The sequence below is a fragment of the Ictalurus punctatus genome, chromosome 10 (genome assembly GCF_001660625.3).
Source record: "Ictalurus punctatus breed USDA103 chromosome 10, Coco_2.0, whole genome shotgun sequence".
Lineage (NCBI taxonomy): Eukaryota > Metazoa > Chordata > Actinopteri > Siluriformes > Ictaluridae > Ictalurus > Ictalurus punctatus.
The window spans coordinates 8,276,948-8,287,111 of record NC_030425.2 but is presented as its reverse complement, the minus strand read 5'-3'; the positions used below and the strand labels follow the sequence as shown (position 1 = coordinate 8,287,111).

Here is a 10,164-nt window from a genome sequence, read left to right as displayed (position 1 = left end):
ACAATGTTCATTATTAAAAGCACTATACAAATAAAATTGAATCGAATTGAATCGTCCATCCACCCATCTTCTATACTGCTTATCCTTCAGGGTCATGGGGAACCTGGAGCCTGTCCCAGGGAGCATGGGGGTACACCCTGGACAGGGTGTCAATCCATTGCAGGGCACAATCACACACTTTGGACATGCCAATCAGCCTACTATGCATTTCTTTGGACTAGGGGAGGAAACCTGGAGTACCCGGAGGAAACGCTCACAGCAAGGGGAGAACATGCAAACTCCTCACACACAGGGCAGTGGTGAGAATCGAACCTTCAACCCTGGAGGTGTGAGGCAAACGTGCTACTAAGCCACTGTGTCCCCTCAAATTGAATTGTCAAATATATTTAAAATATGACATGCAAACTCAAAAACTACACAAAGTTATTTATTCATATAAATTATGATAAATATATTTATATAAGCTGAAGTGGGGGCACGAGATCTCACAGAACTGGAAAGTGGGGCTGGTGAGGGAAAAGTCTGAGTCCCTCTGGTGTTGAGTTTATCATTGCTATATGTTTTGCAAACCACAACATGTCGCTGTTTTGGATACTCCGAGTATTCAGGGCGTTTTCCAGCACATTCATGGAAAATACTGCCTTCACAACTCAGAACTTCTCAGATTAGAGCGTTTACTCTGCCGTGTGAAGTCGGAAATAAAACCTGTTCCCAGTTCGGGAAAACATCCCAGTAGCCACTTGGTCACGAATGCAGCATGTCGAAAATTGCCCTCTCGAAGATGGCGCCGCGGTCGACGTGTTTAGCTAGTTTAGCATCAAAAGGTTCGTGTCAAAATAAATGCCTCTATTCTAAAAATATTTTTTTTTACATAAATGTATTTTTTTTGCTTTTATATTTACCCACTTTCTTAGTGTATAAGTTTAACTCACAACATTAAAAAAATGTGTTTAGTAGGGGATTAATCACGAATGTGGATACAGTTACTATTAACTATATCCTTATAGTATAACTACAATTTAATCTTTAAAATGTAAGTAATCTAGCATTATGGTATGTACTTGACAAAATAGGGGGGAAACAGTATATAAAATGCCCAATGAATCCATAAACGAATGTATATATTTTTTTTTACTTACATTTTTTTTTAACCGAAAACGCTAAAACGGAATTTCGATGACTTTTATGCATTTGTGTTTCCGGCGTCACGGGTTGTTCAGCGGCGCAGCTTTAGGCCGCGTCTCAAATAGAGCCCCATAAGGGAAGTGTGTGTAGTGTAGTGTAGTGTAATGAAATGAAATAAAGGCTAGAAACCGTTATACTATACACTATGTAGAGCTCGCCTGAAGGCAGTAGGCTGTTATTTGGGTTCAGCCATGAAGCGAGACTCGAGATAACGTTTATTAATTCACCCCGTGAGTTTGTACTGAAGCTGTTACAGTTTTGTGTTAAGTGTGTGTTACTGAGAGAGTGTACACTACGGTAAGTGCATCATGGGTAAGTCAGATAACTGACACAACGTCTGAAAAATGTGTGCTAGTCAGGACTTTCTAATGAACGTTATGTTTAATGAGAGTTGTTTAAACTGTAGTGTTAAACAGGTGACATGAAGCTTTCACCTGATCATGAAGCTTTCACCTGATCATGAAGCTTTCACCTGATCATGAAGCTTTCACCTGGCCATGAAGCTTTCACCTGATCATCACTCCATTATAATGATAAGGTGGTCCTTGAAGACCAGTGAATTGTCTCACTTGCCCACATCTGAATCAAAAACCAAAGTAGTGCAGGTTCATGGTGCTTTATGGTCTTCATGATGCTGCTTATGCACGCTCTTTATGCTCTCTCTGTTCCTCCTCAGTCAGATTCCATCCTGTATGTTTGGAGCCATGGGCATTTTGCGTGTGCTTTCATACACTGTTGCGAGAATCAGCACCTTCAGACCCCATCAGTTTGCTCTGCTCCTTGCTGCAGCCCTGGCTGTGATGGCTTTCTACTACTTGGGTTCAGAAAAACAGAACTTCTCCAGCACCACCAAGCGAATCAAGGAGACGCAGGCGAGTCTCAACTCCAACCGCAACGACGCTGACCTCTCGGTGGACACCAGAAATGCACATCACGAGGAGAACCGAGCAGGAAGATTACAGACCTACCACGCTCTCATGATGTTCACTAAGATTAACACGAGCCAAACGATGCAGAGCAAGTTTGAGGTGGCCATGCGCTCCATGGCAAGATACGGCCGTTTCCGAGAGGATGAAATTCTGCTTCTTCATTATGTCTCTGACGGAGGCAGTAAGGAGCTGGCCATGAGGATGCTTCCTGAGCTGCTGCGTGATGCGACGTTTCAGTACGAGGTAAGAACCTGGACACTGTAACCCACAGGGTTGCTTTAGGATTTCCAGTTCTGGGTTGTCGGATCAGTTTGGTGATTTCGAGTATTGTTCTTGAGACCACACGGCAACGGTCTAGGTCTTCAAAATGTGGTCTTTTCATAAATTCATAACAGGCATTCATATGCTATGTATTTCCTGTGTACTTATGTACAAAATGATAGTGCCAAGTGGAGTAGACTCTCCGAAACTGGACTTTTTTTGTCCCCCGCTAATTTTCAGCTGTGCAGTTTGGGAGAGCCTGTGCCCAAATGATTTCAAGAGAAATTGATCTATTTCTGAGTCAGAGTTGGAGGTCTGGTCAGTAGAGTGATTTAGAGCATTATCAGACTTGGTCCGAACACTTGAGTCCACATCCAGGACTGATTACGAGCTCATTTTGAGGGAAGGGGCTCAAAATTCCAGGTTTGCATTATCACATTAGAAATCCTTCCGAACTGTGGACCGATTACGCAATTCTGTACACTTTTATACACATAGGTTTGCAAAAGAGAACACACTAGGTTAATCCTTTTCTTAGTTCTTTATTGTTTGTTTTTATTATTATTATTACTTGTTAATGTATATCTTTTGGCAACCTCACTCAAGTGGTTCTAGTGGAGGTGATCCCCAGACCACCGTTTTGAAGAGGACCAGGAATAGGGGTTCTCTGGACCCCTCCCACCACTGAAAACAGCTTTCACACTCCAACAATTGTACTGAAAACAGCCCAGAGTAGTAATTCACATAATGGCTGGACTGACAGTTTCGCATCCCATTAGGGCTGGATGATATGGACTAAAAGCCATATCTCGATATTTTCAGACTGAATGGCGATGTACGATATATATCTCCATGTTGTTTACGTGGGTTAAATGCTCCATTGTAAGCCAACTACATGTGAGGTGTCACGAACACCTTTATTTATAAGACATTGGTCAAAATAAAGTGCAAATATCTAAATGTAAATAATAAAAAAAAATTACATAAACATATAAAGCAAAAATAGTCACATCTTAATACTCAGACTGATTGAAAAAGTCAACATACAGGTTATCCTTTCCTGCTGGATAAGATACACAGCTTTGCAAATGTGAAAAAACAACAACAACAACTTTATAAAATAAAAATATGCACTTCTCTGAGAATACTTCAACACATCTAGATGTAAATACCAGGCAATAAAAGCTGAAATCCTAAATTCTCGTCTCGTATCCATCTTTCGATCTAAACCCCAAATGTCTTTGGTGTATAGTACAAACAAATTAATTGGCCTTGCTGTTCCAATAGTTTCAGAGGGGGCTGGAGCTATATACAGTCATGTAAAAAAAATAAGTACACCCCTTGGAATTTTTGTTGTTGTTGACATATTTGGACAAGCAAACTTTTGTAGTTTTTAGAAACAGCGCATATTAAAAAAGTTGATTTACTTGAACAAAACCTGAAGGAAAATTAGCTTTTTCAATAATTTATTCAACATAAGTATCAATAGATGTGATATTCCTCTGTGGAAAAAGTAAGTACACCCTTGGCCTCAGAAGCTAGTATTGACCCTTTTAGCAGAAATAATTTCGACAAAAGGCTGAAAAAGTAAGTGTTACTAAAAAAGAAACAGCTGGATAAACATTTCGCTACTAATTAGGTTAATTGGCAACAGGTCAGTAACATGATTGTGTATAAAAAGAGTATATTTTTTTTTTGTTGCCCCGTCCCAACTTTTTTTTTTTTTTAGACGTGTCGCGGCCATCGAATTCAAAATTGCCTTTTTTCTTAAAAGGGTACATCTCCTCAGTTTAAAACATTTGAGTTTTTTGCTACGTTCTAATGTGAATAACCGATGGGTTTATGAGATTTGCAAATCATTGCATTCTGTTTTTATTTACATTTTACACAGCGTCCCAACTTTTTTGGAATTGGGCTTGTATATGCATTGCACTGAACCTTTTAACTGAGGGTTAAAATAGACCACATCTCTTTGTGCTTAATGTTTATGGAAAATAAGTTTTCACTTCTGGTTCACCAGGTGGCAGTGGCACCATTGTATTGAGAAGGACACACATGGCAAGTCCATGTGATCTTCATTGCCCTGTGCCAGTGGACAAAAAGGTCACAGAACAGACATTTCCTCCGCATCGCTGCACAGACAAACCCTGTATATCTCTTATCCCCCAAAGCTCCCCTAGGAAAAAACAGATTTAGTGATGTCCAAAACTCAAGATACTATATCATGCTCTTCGGTTGTTTATTAGAAACATCTTAACTAGGCAACAAGAGTAGAATGGAAAGGGGTAACTGCATGTTTTATTGGCGCGTAGAGAAGTATGCATTAAATTGAAAAGGATGAATGGACACACAGGAGGACTATATCCGTGTTATGTGGAGAATGTGTCTCTTTATAAATTGTCCTCTGGCTGTGTACATGAGGAGTCATATGGTCTGTCAAACTGTTACCAATATCCTGGATGGAAAAAAAACATTGTTTACGATTTTTATATTGTCGCATGATTTCATTCTGAGAAGGCCTAGAGGGCAATAAAAAAAAAGATAGCTGATTGGAGAGATATGATTGGAATCAGGTGCTATGTTCTGTAGTAAAAGAGTTTGAACAACTATTAACAGATTGGAAACGATCTCCATGGATACAATGCAGTTTATACATGTGTTATGAGTTCTTGCTCATTCCAAAGGCATTTTGCTACTATAACAGCCTCCACTATTCTGGGGAGACTAGATTTTGGAGTGTGGCTGTGGGGATTCATGCTCATTAAACCACAAGAGCATTAGTGAGGTAAGGGGAGCGAGGGAAGTCTGGGGTGCAGTTGGTGTTCCAGTTCATCCCAAAGGTGTTTAGTGGGGTTGAGGTCAGGGCTCTGTGCAGGACACTCGAGTTCTTCCATTCCAACCTTGGCATACCATGTCTTCATGGACCTCGCTTTGTGCACAGGAGCATTGCCATGCTGGAACAGGTTTGGGCTTCTTAGTTCCATTGGAGCGAACTCCTACAAAGACATTGTAGACAGTCGTGCACCTCCAACATTGTAGTAAAAGTTTGTGGAAGACCAGCTTAGGGGAGTCATGGACAGGCGTCCACATACTTTTGCCCAAATAGTATTTGTGTGTGACGTTTATTTGTCAAAAGCAGGCGAGAGCAGTAATTGATGTAACTGAGCTTAAACCTGCAGCTGATATGAACAGTTGCTATGATAGCTTTAGGACTGCAGTAGCTATGAACAGTTCTGCACTCACATCTCCTGGTTATGAATTTTCTGGTTACACAATTGCACTTTTTAACCATGTAGTACACGGTTATAGAAGGGAATTATTAATAATCGCTCTATCCATTGTCGCACAGATGAGGACGGGTTCCCTTTCGAGTCTGCTTCCTGTCAAGGTTTCTTCCTCATATCGTCTCAGGGAGTTTCTAGTGGAAAAATCTAAATCTAGTGGAAAGCCTTCCCCGAAGAATGGAGGCTGTTATGGAGGCAAAAAAGGGAAGTAAAGCCGTATTAATGCAATGGCTTTTGGAATATGTTCAAAAAGCATGTGTTGGTCTCATGGTTAGGTGTCCACATACCTTTGGCCATGTAGCACAGTTTTAAATGTGCTTTTAAAAATAAAACTTGTTGATTTGCTTACTGTTTGGGCACATGGGGGCATCATTGCTCTGTTTGAACCACTAGAAGTTCCTCTTTCCACACCTGAACCCTTATACAGCGTGTCCCTACGATACACAGTTAAGCTCTGTTTTGTACTCCGTGTGTGTGTGTGTGTGTGTGTGTGTGTGTGTGTGTGTGTGTGTGTGTGTGTGTGTGTTTGTGTGTTTCCACTGTTTGGCTTCACCTACACTGAATGCACTTCTCTCAGTCACTTATTTTTGCATTTTGTGGTGGAACTTCTTTCAGTGCTAAGGGTTGTTTTCAGGGGAAGAGGTGAACATGTTGCTAGGTTTTCTGTAGACACACTAGATCTTTCCCATACCACTGCCAGCACGGCTTCTCTTGCCTAGCAACGTCCATGCTTAGAACTGATCCTCTTCTTTTGGCTTATGGGGCAGTTAGTTGGTGTTTAGCCACGAGTCCAGATTACCCCACCCTTAATCCGGTTCTTCTTAACTCCACATCCTCATCTACACAAACCTCAGGGTAATAAGCATTGATTACAGCTTTATTTATAATAATTGAAGTATAGAAGTATTTAGAGCTGTAGTAAAAATGGGTAAACAGGTTATGGTTAAATAGCTTAATTTCTCACCAACAATATGAAATATATATTTTTTAAAATAATAAGTAAACAGAATTATTGGCACTCCAGCATGTTCTGTGCAACTTCTTTTTTATCAACATAAGAGTACTGAGTATTTTTGTATAATCCTTGGTAAGAATACCAGACAAAGAATTCCTTTATACAGAATCTCTCCAGATCTTGCAGGGGACTAGGTTCTTTTTTATTATTATTATTATTATTTTTTAAACGACAATGACCTAATCTTGTTTCTAGTGAACTCCAGGCGCTTATGGTTGTCGTTAGATGAAAGAAATGACTTTTTTCTTCTTCTTCTTCTTTTCTCCTAGCAAACCAATTTTTTCCATCCATTATCTCTGGATATTTTTTTGCCTTGGCAAACCATGTCTTCATTGACCTCATTTTGTGCACAGGGGCATTGTCGTGCTGGAACAGGTTTGTGCCTCTTAGTTCAGGTGAAGGGAAATTGTAATGCTACAGCATACAAAGACATCCTTATCCAGTTTTTCTGCTGCTGACTTTGTGGCAAAAGTTTGGGGAAGAACCACATATGGAAGTGATGGTCAGGTGTCCATAAACTTTTGACCATATAGTGTAACCTGTGTGCCAAGTCATCAATTCTCTATTCTGCTTTTGGTTTACATTGAAGTTTATCCCAAAAAAGAAACGTTCATTACCTGGAATCGGTGAATAACTAAGAGAACCCACAACTTTGCAGTCGATTCCAGACCCTGAAACTTATTCACAATGTTGTTATTTTCAATTTGGGAAATCAAACCAATCAGGTCTCGAAATGCCGGTAAGAGTTGGAACCAGTAAAAATGTACAGAATCCACTCACCTTGCATTAGTTTGAGTGTCTCATTTGATTCATATGAGCAATTGATGATAATTATGTTGTATTGTAGTTAATTAGTTAAGTCTAATTAAGAATTCTTTAGTAATATTAGTTGATTTAAATGCTGGAAAGAAATATATTTTTGAATAGATTATAAATAAATTGTATTTAATGTATTTAAAAAAAATCCAACTCATTGATTATCTAAAAAAAAAATAATGAACATTTTAATCAATTATCAAAATTATTATTCGTTTATGAAGGGTGCCAGTTTTGGAGCTGACTGTAAATGTTCCAGAGACGTGAATGTTTACAGAGTACCATGCAGGAGACCAGAAAATCTGATAGGACTTTTGATAAACACCGTAGAGATTTTTTCAGTATGGCCATAGTAATGTGACTAGACTGTCTTCCTTGTTGTAGACAACAGCATCTCATGCCTAGCATATTCCATTATCTCAGTACCATCAAGGTTTTTCCAAATGCAAATATTAATATTCTATGAGTTCACTACAAAGACAAAGTTTACTAAAAGAGAATTTTTAAATGTAACACAAGATAACAACATATTTTTATAACAGGTTTTTATAAGTATTTAAGGACGTGGTGGTAAATTTAATGCCCATGTAGTCTTAACAGCATCTGGACTGCTATAACTATTATAACAACTGTTGTTGTGATGTTTAAGGGAAGTAACAGTAGCCCAGACCAGCTGTTCAGGAAGCTGCAGTTACCCAGCCATTCACTCAGCTGACTCAGGATCAGCCTTTGCAAGTTCGTCTTTCATCAACACTATAAGAAACCGAAGTGAAAAACATTCCCCTAGCAGATGGGCTGTGCTTCCAGGAAGAGCGCTGAAGGAAGTCAGGAATAACACAGACTTCCCTTGTGTAGGCGTCAGCCTGGAGTCAGAAACATAAGTGTGCTAACAGTTATAGAGAGAGGATAATGTTTTTGCAAGAAATTAGAACGAAGGTATAAAGAGGTATTTTGTGGAGCTCATCTGAAAATCAGCCTTTGCATTTAGAGGCACTTTTTCTTTTTTGCTTAGGTACTCATGTTGTTTGCAGTGGGAATAAAATTCCTTGTTAAAGAGTCATGTTTAGTTTTAATGCAGGACTTTTTGGCATTGGAAAAGATGTGGAAAATCAGGTTTAGATCATTGTCCTCTGTTTATAAGAATACGGTGGTCACGGAACTCTTTAACGTCCATTATGGGTTTACAATAAAGCATGGAATTGCTCAATTACTATTACAGTAGAGCAGGCAATTGCGTACAATTGCATGGTCACACTTCCCACTTGTTCCAAACGTTTCTAGTCTATTAGTTGTGGTTGTTAAAGCCTAATAGAACTAGGGATCAGCATTTAAAACAAATTGAATGGCAAAATTCTTTAAGCTTTATTCAAAGAACTGCCACCCATACTTGCACACAAAACATGTATAGCACAAAAGATTAATCCTCTATCCATTGCAGCATGTGTGGATGTGCAGTTTGCTAGGCAGTATGAAGCGCACTGAGTGACACTGTGCATACACCCAAGGGAGTGGTGTTTGCACCGAGAACTGATAGCAAAGATTTTGGAAAGGTTTGGCAAGATCAAATGCTTCAGGTTGCCAATGTCAAGTCAACACATTGCTGGTGGTTGTTCTCCCAGGCAGAATCTGACAGCCTATGGAGATTGGATACACTGACCCATGATTAGCATTGCCAGCTAATTAATGCTGTTACTCCTCTACCACTGATACTGTTGAATTCAGCAACTACGCTACAGAGTATTGCTCATGGGCTTGGGAAGACCTTGGCTTCCACTATTGCTTCCATTGGTGGTCAGAACCCTGGGGGTATCATTCCTAATCAGATCTGCTGTCACTAGTGGATAAAAAAAAATGGGCACAATACTAGCAATATTACAAAACGCAAGAGCTCCTAGTACACAGGTCTTCCATGGCCTTACCTATAAGCTGTTCTGTGAAGGGTATGCATGTTGTTGGCTGTTTCCACTGCATTTCCTGATTCCTGAAATATTAACCTTTCTCCAGAGACTGCTAGACAGTGGATCAAGGTGTACATGTCAGCTTTTCAGGTGTACATATCATGCCATCTGTTTGGGGACTCAAACTTGCGATGACCTTTTTGAAAGGGACAAGCCACCTCTATCCACCACGATTCTCTAATAGCCTAGATTAGGGACTCCTCCTTGTGTTGGAATCACTTAAGGCACCTACTTACTAGTAGAATACTGAACTATGTTGGGTGTCTCACTTTTGCAAAAATGACTTTGGAGAACTGCCTTCTATGGCAATAAAATTGCCTTGCACTGGTGGCCAGGTCAGTCTGAGATAACCTTGTGATAGAATCTGGGATTTCTGCCTAACATCTTATTACCCAGTTTTGTTTATCACTTGACTGACTTTGAAGTTCCATGAGCCAGATGGTATTCATGTGATTCTGTCTGCCCCTGGCAATTCATCCAGGATTCATAGAACCACACTTACACTGCATGGCCAAAAGGTTTTGGACAAGTGATCATAATGCCCATATGCCCATATTTGTTGAGAGTCCCATCCAGATTTAGTCTCCCTTTGTTGTTGTTATTATAACCTCCACTCTTCTGAGAAGACTTTCTGGTAGATTTTGGATCATGGCTGTGGGGATTTGCCAAGAGCATTAATTCCATTAAATTCAGTTTTTATTGCCAAACCATGTCTT

General features: G+C 39.7%; 1 protein-coding gene across 2 annotated transcripts in view; it reads left to right on the top strand.

The window, feature by feature from the left end:
* Positions 1-1,262: 1,262 nt before the first annotated feature.
* xxylt1 (xyloside xylosyltransferase 1) overlaps positions 1,263-10,164 on the top strand; it is a 40,922-nt gene continuing 32,020 nt past the window's right edge. Inside the window, exons 1-2 of one of the 2 annotated variants that reach the window (XM_017479011.3) lie at positions 1,263-1,482; positions 1,866-2,357. In XM_017479011.3, the coding sequence (XP_017334500.1) occupies positions 1,878-2,357 (480 nt within the window). In that variant the 5' untranslated portion in view covers positions 1,263-1,482; positions 1,866-1,877. Of the gene's footprint in view, positions 1,483-1,861; positions 2,358-10,164 lie in introns of both variants that reach the window. The other variant, XM_017479010.3, reaches the window with a different exon arrangement.